General features: G+C 42.5%; 1 protein-coding gene across 1 annotated transcript in view; it reads right to left on the minus strand.

Moving 5' to 3' along the window:
* LOC138568821 (transmembrane channel-like protein 2) overlaps window positions 1–27,044 on the minus strand; it is a 636,652-nt gene that overhangs the window by 291,613 nt on the left and 317,995 nt on the right. Inside the window, exon 10 of the mRNA XM_069646590.1 lies at window positions 7,405–7,584. Within this exon, the coding sequence (XP_069502691.1) occupies window positions 7,405–7,584 (180 nt within the window). The remainder of the gene's footprint in view (window positions 1–7,404; window positions 7,585–27,044) is intronic.

A 27,044-nucleotide genomic window follows, 5' to 3' on the forward strand; every position in this document is an offset into this window, starting at 1 on the left:
ATATGAACACTCAAAAGAGGTAGGTTTTGCCAAAATAGTGCCTAAGAAAATAGGTCATATAAATACTAAATGAGCAAGAATGAAGATTGGTTCAGAGAGGCATATCCTTATGTTTTAGCATTGCCTATACTTTCAAAAATGTAAATTCAGGATCTGACCCCGTTAAATGGAACGGGCGGTGGGGGCTATCTGACCTTCAAGCACAATTTAAATGATGGGTTCTTAAATGATCATCTGATACAATATGTGTTGTTTATCATCACTCGCGTTATATGAATTCCCAAATATTCGCTGCAAAGAATTGTTACTGCCTTAAGAATATTAACTTTCTCTTCTCAGATCGCTATGTGACCTTACTATTTTCTCATCAGTTTCTCAATACCTTTAATTTGTGTGTTCTTCAGCTGGTGGATGCAATTTTCGCCGGTCTAGGAAGTTGAATCTGGGTGTTTAGCATTCTGCTGTGTTCAAAACTAAGCCCCCCCTCTCCCCTTCTAGGAAAGTTGAACCTGGGTGTTTAGCATTGTGCTGTGCTCAAAACCAAGCCTTTTCGCCTCTTCGAGGAAAGTTGAATCTGGGTGTTTAGCATTGTGCTGTGTTCAAAACTGTTCCCTTTTCCCCCCTTATAGGAAACCTGAATCTCGGTGTTTAGCATTGTGATGTGTTCAAAACTGAGTATCGCCTCTCCCCCCCCCCACCTTCTAGGGTAAATAAATCTGTGTGTTAAGCATTGTGCTGTGTTCAAAACTAAGCCCTTTTCCCCTCTTCTAGGAAAGTTGAATCTGGGTGTTTAGCATTGTGCTGTATTCAAAACTAAGCCCCCCTCTCCCCTTCTAGGAAATTTGAATCTGGGTGTGTAGCATTGTGCTGTGTTCAAAACCGAGCCTTTTCCCCTCTTCTAGGAAGGTTGAATCTGGGTGTTTAGCATTGTGCTGTGTTCAAAATTGTGCCCATGTTCCGCCTTCTAGGAAACCTGAATCTGAGTGTTTAGCATGGTGATGTGTTCAAAACTAAGCCTCCCCCCCTTCTAGGAAAGTTGAATCTGGGTGTTTAGCATTGTGCTGTGTTCTAAACTGAGCCCTTTCCCCCTTCTAGGAAAGTTGAATCTGGGTGTTTTGCATGCTGGTAACTGGCACTGTTACTGGGTTTCTTTAGGCTGCCTTCCACCCTATAATCCCCCCGCAAGGTGCACCATTCACTGTTGTGTTTTACTTGTTCTCCTCCTGCGTCTTCCTATGTTGTGATCCCAGCAACCCCGCCCCCCTGCGCATCCCGAGTTATGTGCCGCAGGAATGTGCACCTCTCTCTCTTCCTTCAGGCCCTTCTCCTCCCTTTTACATCCTTCGCACCCTCTATGGTGCTCGCTGTTTCTCCCATCTTCTCTAACTGCTACTCTGTCTCCTATCCTGTCCCTCTCACTAAGTCTGGAAGGAAGAAGTTCAAGAGGGACATCCTGGTTGCCAACCCTGGCCTCCCTGTCGCTGGTACCTACAGCAGTACTTTCCTCCAGACAGACCTTTGCTGACATCCTCTTTGTCGTTCCCTCTCCAGGCCTATGTTCCCCTCATGTGGTCTCTGTTCTCTCCCATTTTTCCTCCTCCCCAATTAATTGTGGCACTTGGTGGGAGGGCCTCTTGGCTCCCTTTCACTCCTCCAAGACCATCATTAATGTCTATCTGAATGGCACTGTCTTCATCCAGGGCCCTCAGCCCAATCTCCTCCTTTTCGATAGGCGTTCCCTTCTCCTGCCACTCTCACCTACACCCGTCTGGCCACTCCACCACCTCCCTCTTCTGCTACCTCTCTGGCACCCTACTCATCTTCCGTGGATACTCTGCCATATCCTTCTTCCTCCTCTGCCCACTCTCATGCCCCTCTAGCACCTCCACAGGCCATACCTCATGCCTGTACCCCTCTACATAAGCCTTTCAAACTTGGCAATCTGCTGTGCGTGGCTACTCTCAACTCTCGCTCTGCTGTCAAACACTCCTCCGACGTCTGCTGACTCCTCAAAGAACTTGATCTGGATTTCCTCTGACTCACAAGACATGGTTCAGAGTCAGCTCTGCCACAAGATTTGACACAGCTCTCTGATGTCTACAAGATCCTCTCCGAACCCAGAACTAACGGTCCAGGAGGTGGAGTAACCTGATCTCCCTGGAGTGGATCCCTGTCTCTGTCATTCCCACACAGGCCTACTCCTGCTTTGAATGCCTGGTCTACAGGCCCTCTATCTCTGCTGGCCTCTCTTTTACTGTGGTCACCACTTATAGATCTCCTGGCCAGGTCATCCTATTCCTCTCTGAGTGGGCCGATCTCTCCCCTCCTAACCTTTCATCTAGCTCTCAACTTCTCCTCCTCGGAGACCTCAAAATCCACCTGGATGCTTCTAACCCCTTCTCAGGGCTCTTTCGCAATCTCTGTGACTCTCTCTCACTTTCCATTTTACCCTCCAACTCGGAACAACTCTGCTGGGCACACATTGGATGTTCTCATTTCTTCAGACATGCCCTTCTCTAACCCTCTCATCACTCCTCTCTCTTGGACTGACCAATTTTTTCTCTCCTCTGACCTGATGCTCTCTGTCCCCCAGCTGGAGCCGACCCCTGCACTACAAGCCACCTTCTCGGTCATCCAGGCCATGAAGCGTGTGTCAGTGGAGGCCTTCGCCACCACCTGCATCCCTCTATCATTAACACTCTTGATGTCCTTGCCCCTGTCATGAGGATCCGTCTGAAGCTCACCTCCAAGTGCTACTTTTGGTATGACTCTGACCTTGCCACCATTAAACGCAAGTGTAGGGTGTCTGAGAGGAAGTGGAGGGCATCAGGCGCATCCTCTGACAAACTGGCATGCCGCCGGTTCCAAATACAATACAGACTCTCTGTCCTGTCCAAAAAGAGAGCCTACATCCAATCACGCATCTCTGCAGCCTCTAACAACAAGGCTGAACATTTCAAAATCTGCAAGAAGCTAGACAATCTTGCTGCAGTCTCCACCTCTCCTGTTCCCTCCCGGGCACTTTGCACGGCACTGGCTTCTCACTTGACTACTAAAACTCAGGACATCCTGTCCTGTCTCTCCTCTTCCTCTCCATCTACCTCTCTCAGCCCCTCTCCAGCCGCCTATACCCCCCCCTTTCTCCTCTTTCCCTGTGTTCACTCCTAGACAAGTCTGATCTATGAAAGCGCCATGCAAGCTCATGCACCCCTGCTCCTCCAGAACCATTAAGTACCACACAACACCCTCGCTCTAGCCTTGGCCTATTTCTGCACACACTCCTTTGCCACTGGAACTTTGCTTTCTGCCCATAAACACTTTCTTGTACATCCCCTCCTTAAGAAGCCTTCTGCTGATCCTTCTTCTCCTGCAAACTACCCCCCAAAGTAGATTGACTACACAAGGGAGGTTGTCAAGAGGTTGTGGTGAGGGCCACAGAATATTGTCCTAGAACATTGCTGGTCTGAGAAGGCTGTTAGATGTCCCTGATTGGTGTAACTTTATAAGGAAACATCAGATTCTTCTTCTCTGAGAAACTGTTTTGTTCCACAGATACACATATTTTAGCATCTCTGTGTCCAAAGACCCCAAAGGAAAGCCCAGTGGTTGTCTGGCGATTTGTGTGAGTACACTTTAAGGTGGAAAGTGGCAGATTGCACCTGTTTTTCCCCAGATCTATAACTCCTCTATATCACAACGGAGGTGGACGAGCAATTGTGGTTATTTAATATATATAATAGACCATCAGGCCCACATGGTATGACCACCATTAAAATACTTTCTGACACAGTTACCTCGTTAATTTGAAAAGGTAAAAACAGCATGTTTAGATTGCAGGTGATCTAAACATGCAGACCAAATCACTGAGTAAACTGTTGGACTTCTGGGATGATTGGGATACTGCTTGGGGCAGCCCCAAAAAAAACAAGAGAATCCTCCCCGTAGCCATAGATGTGGCTTGAACTTTCTACAATTTCAACCTGAAGTCCTGTAATGGCCGATTTCCCAAGGATCAACTGGCCAAGAAGCTGATTGATTATATACTTGTTTTGGATGACAAATGGGATAATGTTATTGACTTTGAGATTAGTGAAAGGACAGAAAGCAATCACCACCCTCAGATTGCATCTATTTGTACCAACATAGAATTGAAGTATGAGTCTCTCAAACCAGTATCTCAACACCTTGTGGTGAAAGGGCATGCACGGTAACAGGTACAATGGGGAGCGGTAATTGAGCGTGATCTAAAACCTGTCATGTATCACTCCATTTTGGGAAACCTATCTTCTATTTGTAGAAACAACGGCTGAAATTCCCAAGTGCTATCTGATTTTGAAAACATTAAGTCCAACCTCATCCTATATGTCACTGCACCCTTCTCTATGGTCAGAAGGAGGGCCTTAGCAAAATTGGACTTGTATGATAGGGAGTGTCATGTGGCCAAAGAAAAGATTGTATCTTGTGTTAAATCTAGTATTGGAGTGGATAAGGTCACATTGCGCTTTTTACTCTTCTTCTTCTGATCCAGAAATATATAACCCTATTTAGGATAAAACTGTATGTTGCTTTGCTGACCTAAAAGTAGCCTTTGACTCAGTCTCGAGAGTCACCCTCTGGCGAATCCACTCAGCTCGTAATGTTCTCCCAGAGTTAATCTCAATCATATCTTTACTATATTCTCAAAACCAAGCTAACATATGCTTTGGCTTGGGAGGTGAACAAACAAGAGCATTCAAGGTGCGTTGGGGTGTGAGACAAGACTGTGTCCTGGCACCCATTCTATTCAACATCTATGTCCAAGAGATTATTGATGTTTTATTAATAAGAGTGTCAGGACTGTCCAAAAATGGGGTTATTCAAGTATCCAGCACTTTTCTATGCTGATGATGCAGTGATCTTGTCAATCTGCATATTTGTATAGTTAGCATGAGCTAATCCATTCTTGCAACAATGTAAACTCTGTTTAGCAATCTAGTTTGTTCTGAGCTATCATGGCTCAACATTTGCTGAGAGACATGCAGAAAGAGATAATGTAATTTTATACTTGTTATTTTGTAAAGCGCACATTCTAGTTTTTGAAGCGCTAATTGTGGTCTGTTTTTGTCCATTATGAATCAGGCTTTGCTGAGTACGAAAGGAAATGTGTTCATGCAGCTGAACACTGCAAATAGATGTTATTATAACACTGTGACTCTTGGCAGACTGTCAGCTATCCTTTAGCACAGGGAAATAGCCTTGACTGCGGGACTGAAGAGATAGCATGAATGTTTTTGTTCCTGCAGAGTTAGGATGTCTCGAACGAGAGAAGAATGTTTGCACGATATGCCTTGCTTTCTTAGAATATGTTGCAGAACAGTACACAGCTATGTTGACATGTATGCACGTATATATGTACATAGGTAGAAGCAATGCTGTGATGGAATGCTTCTACGCATGTAATGTACGTCAATGCCACTATGCATAACAGTGGATTTCTGTTCATTAGAAGGAGTGAGCTCTCAGAGGAGGGAGAGACCTCTCATTGCTAGAGTGTGCTAGAGTGGGCAGATTGCTCATTTACTAGGGCTCTCATTGCTAGTGCTGTGCTGAGTGCTAATGCTATTGCTAGTGTGACAGCTGACTTCTGCTGCCATGCATAATAAGCTGTGTTCTGTTTAAATATCTATCTCTGTGTCTGTTGTGATCTTATTTTGTTTCCATAGTATATTATTTATGAACTTACAATCTTATTAACAACCCCTCTGGTCTTGAAAAGGCTCTCAATTGTTAAGCTAAATGTAGAGACTTATACCTAGAGTTGAAGACTGAAAAATCTAAAATTATGATTTTTAAGCCCTGACTGTCCAACCAAAGGTCATTGTTATTTAGATTAAACAATGCCCAACTCGAACATGTTCAACATTTTGATTATCTCAGAATTACGTTTCATGAGTCCAGGAGTTGGGCACCAGAGATAGAAAAGTCAATTTTTACTATGGAAAAATATAACAGGGCCATCAACTCTTTTTTTGTTATACATAGCAATGGAGCTGTTTACTCTGCACTTGACTTATTTCAAAAACAGTCAGCTCAGCTGCTTTTATGGTTCAGAAGTGCGGGGTTACGCTGATTTAGCAAAACTACATTCTTGTGAACGCACATTTCTTAAGAAGTTGTTATTGCTACCACAAAGCACCCAATCATCCTAAATCTATCTTGAACTTGATACTCTTCCAGTGGGCGCTCCGACGAAATACAACCCTGTCAGGTACTGGTTAAGACTGTGGAGCCAGGAAGGTCTAGAATCATACCACCATGCTCATAGACATTTTCTGACCCTGACCCTGGTTTGAGGCAGAAACTTCAAGTGGATTGCCCATCTAAAATATTGTTTAACCACTCTTAATTGGAGAAATCTATGGGATGACCCAATGAGTTGTCCGGCAGTAGGAAACAAGAATGTTAAGACTGCTCTTAGTAGCCTGCTATGAGACGACATAATAACTGATGCACTGAAACTGAACGCAGTTCTTGAATACATTGGGCATAGATTGTCTGAAGGTGTCAGCTCAAACATTGATTTTATTTTCCCAGCTTATAAAAGATCTTCATATTTTTGCTTTACACTGGGGATTTTATCGGTTGCAAGTACCACACACCTATGGAAGGATCAAGGGTCAGCCATGTGCCCGATGTGTGAGACCACTATCGAAAATGTGTAGCACTTTATGTTAATTTGTCAAATAACTTTAATTCGTAGGTGAAGATACTTGAAACCTGTTTTAATTTCAGATAGGGTTCGCCAGTCAAGAGAGGTGTTATTGAATTTAAGCCATCCCCAAATCGTATGTGTTGTATTTTCCACAGCTCGTTATGTCCATAGAGCATGGTTGCAAAGGGCAAGAATGTTGAAAACATGTACAGATTGATACCCATGAACTAATGGCTGGGATGGTGGGTTCATCCCTCAAGGTTACGAGTATAGCTCTTTGTGGTGGTTGGATTTTAGAAGTTAAACTATCCGAATAAAGATCTAGGAAGTTAGGCTCATCTGTTAAGGCTGTGAGCAGTGCTCTCTTTGCAGTTGGACTTTTTTTCCATGTATTTTGGTTTTATCTATTTATAAATTGTGTCTAATGGACAATTTGGTTTTATGGAATGTTTTCATTTAAAAGGTCTCGTCCCATTTTATACCATTTTGATGTTTTTTGTCAATATTTGTATGTACTATTATGTTGCTTTTATGGTTTTATTACCATAATACATCTTTTGACTAACTGACTGACAAGAAATAGACAAACACATCAAATATCCATTTTATGAAAATTCATTTGATCAATATTTTAAACTTTGTTTCCCAAAAAGTTTATCTAAAAACATTGCTTTACAGACATGAATTGATAGCATTGTTTTTCAATGTCTCACCTTCTCATTGACATCGTCCATTAGAGCGAGGAGAAAGGTGTACAGATTTCCAAGGAATAGGGCAAATATTCTTCCTAGCTGCCATTTTAGTGCAACTCGAGGGTGGTATTCCTCCATATTGGCAATGGTTTCAAAAAGAGGGGGGCAAAACATGCCAAGAAGTGACATTACAATTTCAACCTGTTATGCGATAAAAGAAAGCAGACATTGTATCACGACTCTACACATATCAAAGGATGCTTTGATTTTCAAGACAAGGTAATTATAGAGACACACTTTTAACGAGATTACATTTTTGAAGAATCAGCTAAATGCAATCTATTTACAATACAAATTGTCAGCAAATAAATGTTAACATTATACAAAGCAACATTCTGATAAATGCCATCAGTGCCATTAAAATCTGTAATACGAACACCCATTATTACATCTCTTATCATGTTGAGAATTAACGGGTGCAATCCCAGAGTTATTTGTGGGGTTTTCTATACAGTGAGCCTGTTATTTCAAAACAACAATTTGGCAAATTTCAGGACTACTGAACCTATGCATTGAAGTGAGTTACAGTGAATTTGGGAAATGTACAGGAGTGAGTTCCAGGAGTTCTCACCGCATGGGTCAGAATGAAGCTAACTTGATGAGGAGGGGATCCACGTTCATCTTCTAATGAGAGTTACTGCTGTGATTTTGTGACTTCTACGCTGCTTTGTGGTGGGAGACAGCGTGTGAGATGCTGGGAGTGGAATGGAAGGGGTTGAGCCTGGCTTTTTGTTTATTTATAGCTAGGGCATGTAGCATTGAATAGTCGAGCCGACTAACACAAGTGGCATAGAGAGCAAATACATCCTGCTTTGAGGAATGAGACTGTTTGTTGCAATGCAGATCCTAAGTAGGCACTGGCCTATGTGGCAAGTCATTCATATTATGCCAGACAGGAACGTGTTTTTCAAAAAGTGAAATTATTATGATGATAAACATTTTGAAACACCGAATTGTAAACACAATATGGGTTTGAGTAACAATCCACTTTAAATGTGTTCTATAATTTGTATAATTTAATTCACTGTTTATATGTTGTGGAGGTGTGTGGTAGGAAGGGAGGTACCATTGGGTGTTAATGTGTTGTGGAGGTTTGTTGTAGGAAGGGGGGCACCATTGAGTTTCCAGAGAGTTGTGAATGCTGGATGTTCATTTGCCTGCTCTCACATTGGTTTCCATGATACACTTTTTAATTCTATATTGTAAACGAGCTTCCAGCAATGTGCACACTAGTATGGTATAACTTTAAACATACCTGTCAACCGTTGCTGGTGCAAGTGCACATTGATTGCACCAGCCGCAGAAGTTTGAGGCACCTCTACGTAAAGCCCATTCTAAGGGAGGCAGGCGTGGAAACTATTACTGATGCACTGAGCAATCTGACATCTGCCCAAGAACTCGACGTCGTTGTATCAGTGGCCAGGTTTATTCATTGGGCATGGTATAGAAGGCCTAGGACTTGATGTTTTAGGACTGTACATAATGGGCTATCTTTTCCAATCATCTCTTCTGTTGTGGCCCTAATGGAATGACCAGTGTACGTAGGACAGGGCTTGCACATTCCCACCCATGCAACCAAAAGTTCTTAAATCATGCTAAGGGCTGCAAGACACTTCTTCCTATGTTGATGAATCCTATACTACCTTACACATTGTTATTTTTGTAAACGAAAGATTCAAATATCCAAAATGAAAGATTTCAAGCTATGTAAAGGGCTGCGAGGTATGTCTCCCCATGTTGATTTATCTTTTAATAGCTTATGTATCCCTACCTCTGCAAATGAAAGAACACAAATGATGTAAAGGGCTGCGAGATAGGCCAGCGGCCACGGGCAAACATGTTGCTTAGCTTCCTGTGGTCTCACTAGCTATCTTCTGGGCCCACTTGCCATGGCGACTGGACATGTCAAACCACTCATTTGTTACCAAACACCCATTGCCCCCTTCCAGTAGATGTAGTCACTGCAGATGTAAATCCTTTTTTCTGAACTTCGTATTCCCGCCATAATTTCACAGTAATCATTTGCAATAACTGAAATTACTCTGGTAGAATGGGGGGGGTCGCCAATTCCTGCGATAATGGGAACAAGTGCTCAGAATTAAAAAGTCTTCCATATATTCACAGGCACACAACATGTCCCCCCCATTCTTTTTCCAGGTCTCCTCACTCCAACCAATTTCTTTTTCATGTGATGCACATTTTTTCTGAGTGCGTTTTGCAGCATTGCTGCTGTAATTTCATGAGATTGAAGTGCTCTTCCCCTAATAAACTGGAACATGTTCTACTCGTAACTGTCTCCCCAGCCCCCGCACCCAATTCCTTAATTCACATGGTGTCTTCTTTCCCAATCACAACCACTGGGCTGATGTGATGGCATCCTTTTTCCTCCTCAAAATATAATTTTGAGCACTCTTCATTTTCAGCTTCCCACTGTATTATACGGGGTGTCACTCGCATTAAGCAAGATTCTCAGCCTATTTGCTGCAAAGCATCAATGCTGATATATTAAGGTTTTAAGGAGCAGGGGGTATTCCCTTTTTGTTGATTTTTTTAAAGTTTCTAGACAGATTTACCCCAAACAAGTCATGTAAATTAAGTCAATGCTGTGTGCCCAAGTTACTTCTTATTTGGTCCAAATCACCAGGATGGTTTTTGCACTATGACTGTTCAAAAAAATTCACTTTTTCTCTGTGGGAAAATGAATGGGAGTAGACCGAAAATTGTGTTTATTTGTATATTAATAACATTTTCATCTTTTAGCACTTTTTTCTAAAATGTTAAGTTGGGTGTTTAGTTATTAGCAATAGAATTCTGGGAAAGGTTTATGTACACAGATGTCACCGTAACTATAACATAGTTACAGTTATGGTGAAATCGATCATCATAGGAATCGCGAAGATTCTATGGTTAATACATTTTGAGCTGTAGGAGGGATCAGCATGAAGTTTGATATTCCTGTATCAGGGCTGGGACCCCAGGACTGGATTGTTTTGTGCAAATCTGTGTTGTGGTTAAAAAAATATAGAGGGTAAAAAAGGGTGTGTTTTTCACTTTTCCAGTAATTATTGCATAGGGAAAATATCACAACTTTGCTCATGCACACAGCCCAAACCACTGAGGATATTTGCGCCAAATAATAAATAATTCGGGCACAAAGCACTCGATGGAAATCTTTTGACGGTTTGGTGCAAATTAGTCCAGAGTTGCAGAGCTTTGTGAACTGCACAAAAAAGAGTAAATACTCGAAAAGCTATGATACATGGAGATTTTATATTATATTTATTAAAAACATTCTTTCTAAATTGAATTAAAATGTGTAGGAGGTTGTATTAATGTGATTTAACATTCTGCATTTGTGTATTGAGATCGTGATCTATTTATTTAACTCTGTACTGTGACTATAAAGTGCACCACTGAGACACGTTCATGGCAGAGCCATGGCTACATTGTGGTTTGTTTTGACTGGATGAGGTTTCACATGATCTAAAGGAATGCTTCTTAATTCAGTGTTCTCCTCCGCGTGGGTCTCGAAGTCAAGCTTTGTACAGAAGTTTTAAAAGTTGATTTTAGGATTGTTTAATGTTTGATTTGTTTGAAAGGAGGATGTGAGGGGTATGAAGGAGGTAGATTAGTATTGTCATTTTTGGGAAAGAAGCAGAAGGCACAGAGATAAATCTGCACTATTTTGCATGATTTCTTGATTCGTAAGGCAAGACTAACAGAAAGAGTATACCATTTAAAAAAGTACATTATCTAGTGTAAAAAATTAGACCGAGATCTGTTTTTATAAAAGTTTATTTTCTGAAAAGGAAAGTTGTATGGAAATTAGTTTGCAAAATGTGATTTCTTGATTCAGATCGTACATTTGTATATTTAGTTGAGGGGCATAAATAATTCTGTGGGATGTTGAATGAAGGGAAGTTATGAATACCGGGTATTTTTTGCATAGTTGTTTGCTGAAACGTTAAAGCCCAAAAAATGCATCCAATTTTCTTTTTTATATTTGGGCCGGTTCCCCCCAAGCCCTTCCTTTGCTATTATCTAGTCCCTATTCACCATAACCCCCTACTCCTTACATCCCCTTGCTACCCTCCATATTTTTCAATGTGTTTTTTCACCTGAAAGTGTTCAGTAAATAAATACCTGCTGATGTGACAATGTAGTACCAAATGGGTTCTATGTTCATGTATTACCAGGTGTTTTGTCTGAATTTGTGGCAGGCGGCCTGTGTGATATCATGAATCCAAGATGGCCACCACTAACATTCATGAATCAGAATTTCATCTATAACTCCTTTCAGAGTGATCCTATCAAATAGTTTTGAATGTGATTCTCGATTCAGATCGTACATTTGTATATTTAGTCAAGGGACATAAATAATTATGTGGGATTTTGAATGAAGGGAGGTTATGAATATGGGGGGTGCCTTGGAAACAAAGAGTTCTATGTTAATATATCGCCAGCTATTTTTTAGTATCATTTTTTGCTGAAACATTTCGGCCCAAAAAATGCATCCAATTTGGGGCAGTTCCCCCAAGCCTGCCCCTTGCTATTACCTAGTCCCTATTCCCCATACCCCTTACCCCTTATTTACCCTTACCCTCGATATTCTTAGATGTGTTTTTTCACCTGAACATTTTCAGCAGAAAACTCAGTGAAAAAATACCTGGTGACGTAACAATGTTGTACCAAATGGGTTCTAAGTTCATGTATGTTAGACGATCCTCAGCACACCAGTTCGCTACACATCAGAACACTGCTCACATATCTCCACCATCCCCTCCCACGGTTCCAGGCTCAGGTGATTCGGTTAACCCAAAGAACCGGAAACCCCGTACCAGATTTGGTGTACCGGCTCGATTGCAGCCCTTTCTGCATTGGCAATTGCCTTGGAGAGCGTATGGCAGAAGGGGCGGTGTTACGTCACCACGTCGGTCACGTGATCCAGAGTCACGTGTCCTTGTTGGACGTCACATGATCCAGAGACATCACATGACTCCCAGACACACAGTATAAAGGTCTGAGAGACAGAACACTCATTGCTTCTCAGCTGGCTTCAGACCCTGTTTGGCATTACTACTTGCTCCTTGCTATCTTGATCACGGAACTCTACCTCGGACTCCCTCGGACACCCCTTTTGTACCTTTGCTTGGAACTGTTGACCTGTTGCCGGACTTTGGACTTCACCTCGACTTGCCTTTGGATCATCCCTGGTTACCTTGCTGAACTTCTACGCCCTTTCCCTTCTTGGGATTCAAGTCAAGCCCTCTCTCCTACAGGTGGCTATCCCTTCATCCACGCTAACCTGCGGTTCTACCATTCCAGGGACCGCCGCATCAACTGAGTCTCGAACCTCTCTACTAGGTTACCTGGGTTACCCTTACACCAGATAGGTAAGACATTTTAGATCCTTTTTGTTTATCTGACTGTGTTGTGATTGCCTGGTACTTAACCCCATTCCTTCTTGACAGCAGCATCGGTGTTCCAGAGGCTCCGTGGATCTGGGAAGACATCTCCCACCTGTGGCCTCAAAGGTCGCACAGCGGGTCTCTATTAAGTTCCCCTGTGCGTCACTTGGGGACAGAGGACTCATCGGTCTACACGACACTCAAGTCAGAACAATGTATTACCCAGTGTTTGGTCTGAATTTGTGACAGAGGACCTGTGTGACATCATTAATCCAAGATGCCCACCACTACAATTAATGAATCAGAATTTGATCTATGACTTCTTTCAGAGTGATCCTATCAAATGTTTTTTAGGATCTTTTTTATTCACCATAGAGACTGCATAAAGAAGGTCCTTACACAATGTGATATCTCCTATTGTTTAGAAGTTTTTCTTCACAGTTCCTTTTTTCATGATTATTTCTATAATAAAATCCCTTCTCTTTTGTTACAGGTTCTGGTTATTGGCAAGAAAATGAAATTATTGAAGGGAATTTGAAGAGTGACATTTGATTCTATCTTCTAGTAAAATCAATTTTTTTAAAAAATGTCAATACCTGCAGATATTGAAAGTCATTTAAAAGTATCTACCATCAGCCAAAAATGAAAACTAATATCAGACTTTTCCTGGTGTATCTTATGCCAACAAAGAAAGAAATCTCTTCTGGTTAATCCAAAATGTTATGAAAAGGTTTTAGAGTGTGATAAGAAAAGAGCCGAATGGAACAATAATGAATACTTGAACTTAAGTTTCTGATTATGCAATTTATCTCCTGAGGAACTGAAAAATGAAAAAGCATAATGGCATTCAGAATGCTACAATCAATGTACTCATAAGGCAAACGTGGATCGAATCAAAAGATTGTATGGAAAGCAGTTATGTGAGCCAAAGTCGTCTATCTCCAGTCATGAAGAAGAGGAAGAAGTAGAATGAAGCTACACTACAATATCAAAAATACCTATGTACGACTAATGCTTCTTTTGCAATAAAGAATGAAAAAGAATATATATTTGATAGCAACTGATTCAGCAGGCATCTATTTCAAGAGAGCAATATGACTGTCTTACAATGACACATTGAAGATGCTTCTTAGCGATTGTTCAGATCCTGGAGACCCAAAAGCAAGGGAAATTGCACATCACCACCTATGCTGGAACACACATGTAGTGACTGTCTTACAATGCAAGCATACACTAAGCAGAGAGATGCAGCCAAATTCAGTGTCTTATGAAGCAACAAATGTTGAATTTGTATCTTCTATCAGCAAATTTCTTCTTGAAGGCAACATAACAACCCTGGTGGAAATTGAAAAGCTTTATATGAACATTGCAACTAACAATGGTTTAGCAGAAGGTTAGATGAAAACAAGAAAACAAATCAAAGTTTCATAGAAGAAGAGCTTGAATGTATTGGCATTATTTTTAGTAATCCCAAAAGGGTAAATGAACCACAACGAGTCTCACTGATAGTAACAGCAGATGCAGAAGAAGAATTTGAGGTTATTGAGAAAAATATGAGAAACCTTCTTGAAACAGCTTTGATTTTACAGAGAGCCGTGCTAACTTGTGAAAAACGAAAATTCACTGGAAGTTTTGAAGAAGTAATTTTGGCAGATGTTCCAAAGGAAGTTGTTCTTTTTTACAAGTGGTGCTTTCAATGACAGATGAATATGAAAAGTAATTCAGCAGATTACGATATCACTGTAATGAAAAGGGCTCATAAAATGTCACCGATGTTTATATGTGAAATGCTATCACAATGACAAGCTTCCTAAGTGATCACTCCTACCACATGTCATAGCCGTGAAATGCCCTTGAAAGTGACAGTTGGGATCACAATGCACAAAGCCACCCCCAGCAAATTTATCATTCAATCTCTGCAAAGCATGGGACCTTCTATAGATTACGCCAGGGTACTTTGGTTTGAGACACATATTGCTACAGAGTTAATAAAATGAGTGGATGAGTGTGGACAATGTTACATTCCTTCAAAGTTGGTCAGAGGAAGATTTGTCTAATGTGCTGCTGACAACATTGACTTCCTTGTTTGTATGGTAAATAAATCTTTCACAGTGCCGTTATGGTGATCTATCAGGAGATGGAGGAGTCAGATGTCCTAAGCCCAATTCAAATAGCAGGACCATCATCACTTTGATCTCTGCAGAAGAGTCCTCAGTCCCTGTCTGTGGTCATGCCTTGCAACATTCCCAAAGGGCGTAGGCCACAGAATCCTGTAAGCAGTCAAATCACTGATTATCCAGAGAGGAATATGGTTATTTTAGATTCCAACAGGCATCAGGACCTACTTTGGATGACTGCGGAAGTCTTGCTGTTGAATGATTTTTGCTGGATATACAATGTAATCGCACTGAAGAACCCAAGAATGATGAATGTGAGACAACATCAGAACTACTACAATTCCGACTTGGTCAGCTTACAATTCGTTTATAAGTGATCCTCCAACTAAAGAAACTAGAGTCTGTGTGCTCCCACTCATAGATGCCAGCCCAACCAGCACACAAGCACAGTTCACATTCATGAATAAATTGGAAAACATAACATCTGTTGTCACCCCAGAATCAGAAATAGTTGAAACATTGGTCTTGGCCTTTACAAGCCTGTTTTCAAATTAGCTATGGCTAAAAAAGACTTGTGAAAGAAATGGATGCTTAGACCAGGTGAGCTACATATAATAATGGTGATGCTTAAAGCTGTTGGTTCTTGGAAAGTACAGGCATTGAGGATAACGTAACTTTACTTTATGATGCAAATGTGTCGAGGATTATATCTGAAGTGCATAAGGTGAGCAGTTGAAGCACACACGTCACTAAGACTTGCACTTTTCAAATGCATCATAGATGAATTCTATGAAGAGCATGTTGAAATTAAGGAAAGGATGGAACCTGAGCTTAAGAAGTTACTTAAAATTTTACAAGTGGATGATTTCCAAGAAACAAAATCAGCCCATAATTACGTAGTGACAGTTCTAACAAATTTTAATGTGATGGCCAAAATGGAAGCATTTGAGGCTAAAGAATCTCAAGAAAAGCCAACACTCAGAGTTGCTCTTCAGTACACTCATACGTTGGACACAATGCTTTAATTTATCAGATCTGTTCAAACTGCAAACTGGGATTTACACCTTGCATCACTTAAGTATTTGTTAGGTACCTTTCTGCCCTCAATTTGATAAATTACGCAAACTCGATTTGATAAATTGAACAAAAACTTGTGGAGTGAGTTTCAGAAAGGGAATTGGGTAGTAATCAAGACAAAGGTACACTTTTGTATTTAGGTTCAGATGAAGCTCTGGAACATCAAAACAGGGCAATGGAAGTACTTGATGGTGTGGTTAATATTACTCAAAAGACACAGGCTCTAGCATGATTCCTTTTAGCATCTCCTGAGTTGTCAAGGCTGTCTACAGAAGAATTCTTTTTTTAGGAATCACAGATTACCAATGGGCATAACAAAAAAGAGGGAGGCAGACATGTGATGTCATCAGTGAAGTCATCAATGAGTTAGTCTTAGCAGTGCACAGTGGTGGCACAAGTCATGGTTGCTTAGCTTACCATAACTGGTGAATTTCTTGGGTAATATTGATAGGTAGTTGGTAGTGAAAAGTAACTACAATGTCACTTTCAAATGGTTGTTGGACTGTATTTCATAGGTTTTTGTTGGGGAACTCAACCATAACGTCCCTTTAACAATGTTTTTTGTCAATGAATTTCATAGGTTTTTAGTAGGGCACTTTATGTGTAATGTTCCTTTAGCATAGTTTTTTCTGTAAAGGTGATATGTTTTTAGTAGCACATCTTAACCATAACGTCCCTTTAACAATGTTTTTTGTCAGTGAATTTCATGGGTTTTTAGTAGGGCACTTTAAGCATAAAGTTCCTTTATCATAGTTTTTTCAGTAAAGGTGATAGGGTTCTAGTAGCACAACTTAACCATAACGTCCCTTTAACAACGGTTTTTGCACTGAATTACATAGGGTTTTACCAGGACACTCTTAATTTGTATAGATGTACTATAGAGCATAGTGAAACTGGTGGCTCCATAGTAATGGCCACAGTGGTTGCAAACTGTCCGTCATTTGGCGGACATCGGGTGGCATCCAATGTGCTGAGAAAGGCAGGGGTGCTCGTACATAGTGGTTGCATCCAGCAAAGAGAAGGCACATGCACAAAGAGCACCATGTATGTGCATTGTAAGGAGAAATGGAGTAGGTCTGCAAACTGTACTTGTAAAACAAACAGAGCAAAAGCATAGAGTATACGCCATAATAAAATGCCCCAATAGGCAAAGTGAGGTCTGTGTGCAACAATGTTACAGCACTCCTGCTTTGCATAGAAACGAAGAAGGAAATGGAAGAGTGAGGACTGCAAAGTATTGAGGGCAGAATGTCACTACAAGGTGGCAAGTACACTGAAGCGTCTGTATATAATTGCACAACTTGTGCAGTGTGCAACAGTGGAAAAACATGATAATTTTTTTATACGCAGCAATGCAAAGCCCCCAAAAATGTCAGGAAGAGAATTTCCCTCTTCACGAAATGAGTAACGGTAGTAACACCATTGGTACGTAGAACAGTCTGAAAACTAAGACAGTTAATCGTTATTCCTTCAAGTACACCTAACAGATGTTTTTATTTTTAACAGGACATACTGGAAATGAAAGCAATGCATCACATGCAGCACCTCTTGCAGAACAGCATATGGCCACAGGAAATGAATGAAACGCTTTAAAAGGCAACCTATGCAGCCTGGACGGAAGACTAAACACTTTAGCGGCCTTAAAAGATGTTGTACAAGGACATATTATTTGAGAAATGAAATACCACTGCCCTACCTTCACGTCTACCCCTTCCACATTTCCCAGCGCACCAGACCCAAAAACATCCCTGTGAGCAGAGACGTTACGATGTTACCTCAATCCTTGGCTCCCCTCATGACAAACTTATTCAAATGCCAAATTCCCGAGTGCATGTATCCATTTGTGCTACCCCTTGCCTTTGCTAGTAGGGTGTATGTATATTGCACATTAAACATGTACATGTAAAGTGTTTGTGAGTGTGTAAGTAGCTTTTCCATTTGTGTTGAAATTGCATGGTGAGTCTGTGGCGCAGAATAGTGTGCAAGATGGGAGCAGGTAAACAAAATGGAGGTTTCCTAGGGAGACTGTACCTGCCCGGCGTATGTGCAATCACAATGCAGGTATCCACAGGACTCCATAGGACTCCAGTACTGGCTGCATGTCCGCATTTGTTAATGCACTGCTAATTAGTTGTGGGAGCGCTCGTATGTCTATTCCACAGCAATGCTGAGACGTATTTCATCCTCTGTGTACTGGTAACTCCGCCACTGTCGCCAACCCTACCGAATCATGCTATAGGCTACCTCATTTAAAGCAGTTGTACCGCCTACCTATTTTGCTCTCCAAACCTACCGAATTATGGCTGCAGCAGGCCTGGTTGCCGGAGGCCCAGTGGGAGCAAGGAGCAGCATCCTCCAGTGTACGGTGGGCATGTTAAATGGCCCATTATTTTGATTAATGTGCTGCTAGCCCTTCCACAACCCTTGAAACAGACACAGCGTCCCCTCACTGAGCACCGTGAGGTAAAGTGTCAAGTTCTCACCTGCGGTTTCTAGTGTTACAGAACGGATGTCACTGCAAGTGGGACAGTCTGTAGTCAGTCTTCAAAAGTGCATTTTTGTTCCTGCTTGGTTACTTCCATACAACTAAATGTACAGACAGCTAAGTAAATAGCAGAACCTTCGGATCTCAAACAAGATGAGTGTTGCTTTGAAAGGAACTGTGGCCACGTGGCGCTGCCTGAATAATTATGGTCTTGCTCAACGTAATGAAGCTGCGTTTGTCCTTGCTGAAAGCATTCTTGTGTTTCACAATTTACTCATCTCCGTCAATGCTGGTGCTACAGCTAATGGCGTACCATCAAGTGACCATACTGCATGGGATGACACCTCAAATCGAAATACTAGACAGCAGTGTGCAGTATACTGCCCTTCCAAAAGGGCAGTAGGTTACTTTCCTGTACACCATTCTCTGCATCTGCTCCTGCCAACACCAGGGAGACTACTGTAGGGCAGCAGAGCCCTAAAACACCGTTGAAGACCATATGCTGCGCAGCACACCATTACCTATCAAAGGTCATTGTATTGTGCATGTACGGTAACACAGTTCTCTGCAGGAGGGACCAACTTTGAAGTGCTTGGAAATGTTCGGTCTGGGAGCATGACAACGACTGCTGCCTACATAAGTGCAGGCCACCCAACATCTTCCTCTGTCTGAACTAACCCTATTTTTTCCTTGTGGGTGGTGGTCCTTCCGTACCCTCCGTTTCCTTCCTTTACTTCTGTGTCATATGTTAGAAGACCAAGAAACATGCAAAACAACAGAAAAAGGAAAACATTAAAGAAAAAGCTCCTTTCAGAGGTAAAAGTAAAAAATTGATTTGCCAGTAAAAGGATGCAGGTCGTCGTGCTGTCTAGACGCTCCAAACATTGTGCGGCAAACATTGCAGTGAGTTTGGGTACAAAGAGTTGCCTGTAAAAAGAGGGTTCTTCTTGTGTTTGTTTGCATTGCAAAGGGTTGAAGTTCGCAAGACCTACTAGAGAAATGTGTGCTGTACTTCCAAAAAGAGCAGCAATGCATTTTGTATATGTAGCAAAAAAACCTGAATGCCAGGATCAGGAAGATGAACGCCATTGGTGGGAAAAATGTTTGTGCTATGAAACATAATAATTCCATTGTGGAAGTAGGACATTGTCACATGTCGGAAAAAGGCACAAATAGCCTTCTTGGCAATGTGCCTTGCTTTCTCCATTTCTGGGCCAAATCAAGCAGCATGCAGCACAGCCATGCCTGCATAATTGTACAAAAAATTATGCAGTAGTTTGCAAACATACACATGACCTGCCCAAGTGCGTACTTCATCGCAAACTGCAGGGAAATTCAGGTAACATGTCCTAAACTTTTCCCTCCACAATGAAAAATTGTATTGTGTGGATGAACGCGCGTCACCAAAATGCCACAAAGAGGAACCACACTCAGCCATGTTATTGCAGGTACTCCTTACAAGTGCGCATCCACATGATAGAATCCAAAATGAACAGCCACTGCACAGTGTTTTGCATTCACTTTCAACCAATGTATGTAGGACTCCCTCAAAATGCATACAGTCTGACTCCTGCAACACACAACCACAACCGTATGCTTCTGCCTCCCTCTCTACAGATACACCTTCTAGCACAGTCTGTGCATACACCCCACACCCAGAAAACTTATTGAGCTATCCCTTCGCCTCCACAGTCCAATTTGCATGCCTGCCATCCTCAAAAGCCTCCAATGTCCGCTGCCTTTTCCTGCTGTGTGCGTGCGGGAGTGGGTGAATACATTTCAACCAGGGTAGGGGATTTCATTTGTAGTGGTGGCTGTGAGAAGAGCCTTTTTTTGTTTTTTATTTGGTGCTTGCAAAGAAGCTCCTTTTTTGTTTGGTTTTATACAGGTTTTTGTTTTCTTCTCCTCCTCACATTCTTACAATAGTGACTTGAATGCAGCCTGCAGATTGTAAAACAAAGTAACAGTGCCATTGATGGACAAAGAAATGCCATTTGCATTGAAAAGGTGCACATTTCAAGGACCAATGACGTCATTGTCACAGGAAAACATCCCTGGAGCACACAAAAAATCACCCATGTGTCTGTTGATAAGACACCTTATGAGCTCTAGCAGGCGACAAAATGCATTTGAATAGTCCCATACTTTTCTTGGTGGGATGCATGAGAAAAGCACCTTTGCAGTGGGAAAAATGCACTTTACTGCTTTCATTAACTTCTTCAATTGACAGAACACACATACCCAAGTCATGAAACCCAAATGGGATGCTCCATAATGCACTTTTTCTACATCGTGCAAGCACAACACCGAAACTGCACACATCGACACCGGCCCACAAAGCCTCCACCCCCTCCAAATCAAAATTACAATGAAAGCATCTCTGTACGGCATACTTGTGCAGATCTTGTACAAAGGCATCACCGACTAACAACAATGTGCGTCTATCCGTGTCTGCCGGCCTCACTACCCAGAGTAATAAAAAAAATGTTACCATCCCTTCCTGTGAAGCACACTCACAGCACCTGATTGGATAATCCCACAGTCCCATTCACAGCATGCTGAGAAGGGCAGGATGTGGCACGTGCGCTTCTCCAACTACCGGGAGGGCCATGCCACAGTAAAGCAGGACCAGTCTTTCTTCCCTTTCCACTATTTATTGTCCAACAGTACCTCATTGGGTACTGTTAAATAGTCACACATGCATCACATCGAAGACGTCAGCATGTAATACTGTCAGTTATGTACAACACTTTATATGTACTGTTACACATTCAGAGTGCAAGTGGCGTGTGATTCGAAAAAGCACCTCCAGTAGAACGTTCTGTAAAACTATCCAAGATTTTTGCATGCACATTCATCCACAAGGCCACCCATCACCGCAAAGTACCGGTAGAAATATTTTCTGTACACTATTTTTACAACTCTGTTATAAGTGCCTCTGAGCAGGCTGTCTGCGACTGAACGTCCACCATGTACTTACAAGATTTACTGTTCTTTCTCCCATCACCTACCATGTAGTGCCACTGAAATGGAATATGCTTTCAACATTTTCATTTACCCATATTAGCCATTTTAATAGTCAAAGAGTAACTGTCTTCTTCCCTTCCAACAATGCTACAAATTTTGTTCCGCACTTACCCATCTCCTACAAAATTCGTAAAAATATTGCATAAAATCAGCATTCAATGTTTCTTAGCAATGTTCAACAAGTACATACAGTGCATGCATACATACAGGATGCCTTCCACTTACCTTGCACACTTGAACCATAGCCTTCAGCAGTTCTCTGTACAAATAGACCTTCTGCCACCGTTTTTGCGCACACAGCACAACCAGAAACATTATTGAGCATGCGTTAGCCTCCACAGTCCCATTTCCATGCCTGCCATCCCGAAAAGGCCCAGATGTGGCAGGTGTAATCCTGAAACTACCGCGGAATCCGCAGAGTTATCGTGCTAGGATGGGAAGGGGTGAATGAAATGTGAAACAGGGTAGGGGATTGGGTCTGTAGTGGTGGCTCTGAAAAGATTTTTTTGTTTTTTTGTTTTGTGTTTTTTTTTATGTGCAACCTTTTTTTCTCTTTATATACATTTCTGATTGCATCTCCTCCTTACATTTTTACCAAATTCTGGTCAACGCTTCTTGCAGTGTAAAAGAAAATGGCATTGCCAATGGCAGTCATATAAATGCCATTTCTATGGAACCACTGCATATTTTGTGACCTCATGATCTCATAGTTGGTGGAGAACATCCCAGCAGTGCGCATAAATTCACACATGCTTCTGTTTATAAGACACCTTTCGAGCTCTGGCTCGGGACAAATTACACCGGCATGGTCCCATACTCCTCTTGGTGTTATGCATGAGAAAACGACTTTGGCAGTGGGAACAATCCGAATCACTGCATTCAGCAACTTCTTCAGAGGACGGAGCAAACGTCCACACGACATGTAACCCAAATATAGACTTCCATAATGCACCACAACAACATTAACGGTTGCCACAAAGGCCACATGTCTGCAAAGGCGAACCATCCTGCGGAAACTGCACTCATAGAGACTGCCCCACAACGCGTCCACTCCTTCCAATGTGAAATTAGCAGCAACACCTCTTTGCACGGCCCACCTGTGCAGATGTTGCACAAAGGTATCACCCACGATCAGCACTGTGCATCTCTTCTTCTCTACCAACCTCACTACACAGAGTATTGGGAAAAAATAGAACCACCCCTTCCTGTCAACCACACCCTGAAGACTTGATTGGATAATCCCCACAGTTCCATTCCATGCCCACCATGCTCAGAATGGCAGGTTGTGGCACGTGCACTTTCCCGGCTACAGCGAGGGCTGCACCGCAGTAAAGCAGGGACAGTACTTCTTCCCTTTCCACTGTTCTTTTTCCAACCCCCCCTCATTGGGTACTGTGAAATATTCACACACGCATGCACCAATGACATCCAACACCTCTGCATCCAACACTATCATTTCTGTACAGCACTCCATATTTACCATTGAACACTTTGAGTGCCCGTCGTGTGTGCTTTCAAAGCACCTCCAGTAGAAAGTTCTGCAAAATAATCCACGATTTCAGCATCCAAAATCTTCCAGAGCGGCAACCATCACGACTTTGGCCATGCACACAAGAGTCTAGGCCCTGCACGCACCCAGCACAACATAAAGGAGCAATGCGTGCAAACATGTGGCCAGATACCACAATCCACAGATGTAAAATAGCCAGCGGCACTTCTACCAAACCCCGCACCATAACACAGTGATGCATGGAAACATGTAACAGTTAGAAGAATCCACAAACATACCACAACGTCCGCACCCCTACCCCATTCACTAAGTATCCTCCGGCGCCCCTACCCACTTCCATTCACTAAGTATTGTGTCACTGCCAACCAAACCACAAACTCTTCACAACATTGGCCCTACTCCCACCAATCTGTACAAACCATAGTATCCAAGCACATAGAAGATCCACTTCAACCCTACCCTCTTCTATACTGACAGTATTCCAACACTGCACCCAGTGGCCACACTGCAGGACCTGTCACTGCACCATCTCAAGCCATACACCGAAAACTGTAGGATGTTCTAACAATGACCACACCCATGTAACAAACAATGTACCCAGGTCAGCTCACTTCTGGTGCTCTATCAAGTCTAAAATGTGCTCCACAACCTTTCTTTACAGCTCACCACCCTCTGGCTGATGCAGAGTCCGAACTGCATTGCTGCGGTAAGTGTGGTCAAGGCCTTGGCTCTTAGGTGCATAACCTACGGCCTACGGCCTTTCGCCATGTGCCCAATAGTCTAGGCCTTGGACACACCCACCGCAATGCAATGCAATCATGCATGCCAACATGTGACCAAGTATCACAATCCACAAACGTATCACAGCCACCGGCACTCCTACCCAACCTCTGCACCGTGATACAGCTATACATGGAAACATGCAACAGTTAGCAGAATCTACAACCATAACACAGCCTCCGGCACCCCTACCCACTTTCAATCACATTCTATGTTGTTACTGCCAACCAAACCAAAAAAATTGTTCACAATAGTGGCCCTGCTCTCAACACTCTATTCTGTGCACAAAACCAATACTTCACAGTGCAGTACAGTAGTCAGCACTCTGCACAATGGACCCTACCTAAGCCCATAAAAAATGCAGTTCAACCCTATCCACTTCCATGCACAGACTATTAGAACATTGCACCCAGTTGACACACTGCAGTATCCAAGCACATAGAAGATGCACTGGAACCCTACCCTCTTCTATACTGACAGCATTTCAACACTGCACCCAGTGGGCACACTGCAGGACTTGTCACTGCACCATCTCCAGCCATACACCAAAACTGTAGGATGGCCTAACAATGACCACACCCATGCAACCAACAATATACGCATGTCAGCTCACTTCTGGTGCTCCCATCAAACCAACAATGTATGCAATGCTGACAAAACACACACACAATGCGACAATGTCAAAACTACTTGCAACCAGGGCCCATAGTTGTCAGTGCAAGGCCTCCAGCCATGCATGGAGGGGGCTACAGGCTTATCACACACAACAGAACATAGCACACACTATGTTACAATTTTTATGTCATATGCAATGCACTCCCCTTCTGCTATTGAGCTGCCACAAGTCACCACTGTAAGAGGTTGTTGCACGAGCTACCGTGCCGTAATGAAGGCTCCCTGAATTCCCCACACATGTCTGTAGAGGGACCCGCAAATTGGTGCAGTATGCAAGGATACTGCAGGCACAACACCATCTTCTTCCACCTAATAACATATCTCAGAGGAACCACTTCTCACTCCCCCACCCTTTCCATCCCTTCTTCCCAACACCACATGACGTAAAGTATGTTTGCCAGGCCCTTTCAGCGCCACACTATCCTCTGATACACCATGGTGGCGTTTCCCAAAAATGTTGACGCACACCATGCTTCCCTCCAGCCAACCACCGGCCGCGTCCAATGTTCGCCGACATCATGGAGCGAACAGGGAAATGGGTGAGACGTACATTTCAGTTCTTTGCAACAAAAGTGCTGGTCGGATTTCCACCAAACACACAAAAGCAGACTTTTGGAACCAAGCCCCTGCCGCAAATTTGGTTAAAATCCGTGCTGCCGTTCTGCCTGTAGGTGTTGCCCATTCAGTCTATGGAGAAAAAAAAAGTTGGGATCCCCCTATAACTTTGCCCCCCCTCCACGAAACCTCTCCCAACTTTCCAGAGCGGGCTATATATTTTTTTGTAAAGTCTGGTAAGGATTGGTCCAGGGGGAGCAAAGTTATAAACTGCCAAAAAAGTGGTCTTCCTACGGGTTTAGCAACTTAACCATAACTACATGGCCACTACTCCGTGTAATATATATTCAAGGAAAAAACTTTAGTTGCAGGGACGTTAAGGTGAGAACTTAATTCAACAAAACCCTGGAAATTCAGTTAAAGCCACCTTAACTTTGTGTCCCTGTTGCGCAGACTATGACCACAATGATGACATCACAGATGTCGCCTTATACAAACCTGAAAAGGGTAGTAAAAAAAATCTAAAAAAACAAAATTAAATGCTGCCAATTTCGCCCATGCTTCACCCAGACATCCTTAATTGCCTCTTAACTGGTTTCATTTTACAACATCTGAAAGTGGAATGCCTATTGGAGGTGAATCTTTAGAGGAACCCCAGCTGCTCCATCAAGCATGGCAAGTGCATCCTGCTGAAAGCTAATTTACATGGATGGTCATTTTTTAAGATCAAATGGATACTTGTAAGTGGGGTGAGTATGGTAAGTGCTGCTTAGTACGTTCTGTGTTTTCCACTTTGGTCTTGCATCATATTCAGTTTTTTTATTATTATTATTATTATCATTATTATTATTATTATTGTTATTATTATGGTTATCAATATAATTATTGTTTTCCTATGGCTTCCAATGTTCATGTGGAAAAACTACATACAGGTCACAATCCACAAAGGCTGATATTTTCTGAGAAAATATTGCAGTTCTTTCTTGATTTCTTTAGAAGTGACTATTCAGCTTACTGAGACCCACAGCAGATATCAAGCAGGGGGCGAGAAAAGACCCTGGCAGGAGGAGATGTTGGATATGCCCAATTTGTTTTAATTGTTCATTTTAGGCAGCCCCGTGCCTGGCCAGAATCCCCAAAGGGCTCATGATGTCTGGGCATTTGAGCTGCTGCCACTTTCACCTCCTTCGTTGTTTGTGCCGGCTGTCTACTGCCTAGGAGAGGGGACAAGAGGGTGTAACCAAGCGCGGACATTGGGATCACCATGGAAAAGATGTGTGCATGTGTGTGCATGTGTAGGTAAGACAAGTTGATCGTATGAGCATGTCTGACTGGGTGAGTCTGTTTGAGTGTGTGAGTCTGCATTTCTGAATGTGTGTATGTGTGGTATGCATACATGTGTTTGTGCTGTGGGGTGGAAGCTGGTACAGCTGAGGGGGTAGGAGGGAGGGCAAATTACTGATTGTGAAACACTAGGGAAACGCAAGGGATATGATGCTGGGTGGAACCTGGCATAGGACACACCCGCCCAAATGGCATATGAGGAGGGACACAAAGCTTGAAGGTGCTGTTTAGTTTTTTACCCCATTGACTGTCCTTGGCCATGCTGATCCCTATTGCCATTCCCACCCAATTCCTGCCCCTCCTCACCCAAAACACTTCCTCCTAGGATCTCTTTGAGCTAGCTTTTTCAAGCCATACCATCAAATGTTGTGCTCAAAGTGCCTGCCAGTGTTTTTCCAAAGCATTTTTCTGAGAATTGATGACTTAATTGGAGTTCTAGACGAGTTATGTGTGTAATAAAAATGGCTTAACCAGGCCTGTCTTCAGCCACTCAATTTATAAGAAATATGTGTGTCCTTCGCTGAAGTGCTGTTAAAAACCAGCATGTGCAAAGCCAGCAGTTTGGGATTGTGAATAAGTATTAGGCATTAACCAGGCACTGCTATTTTAGTCCTAGGTACTCA

The sequence above is a fragment of the Ambystoma mexicanum genome, chromosome 2q (genome assembly GCF_040938575.1).
Source record: "Ambystoma mexicanum isolate Mex_15411 chromosome 2q, UKY_AmexF1_1, whole genome shotgun sequence".
Taxonomy (NCBI): Eukaryota; Metazoa; Chordata; class Amphibia; order Caudata; family Ambystomatidae; genus Ambystoma; species Ambystoma mexicanum.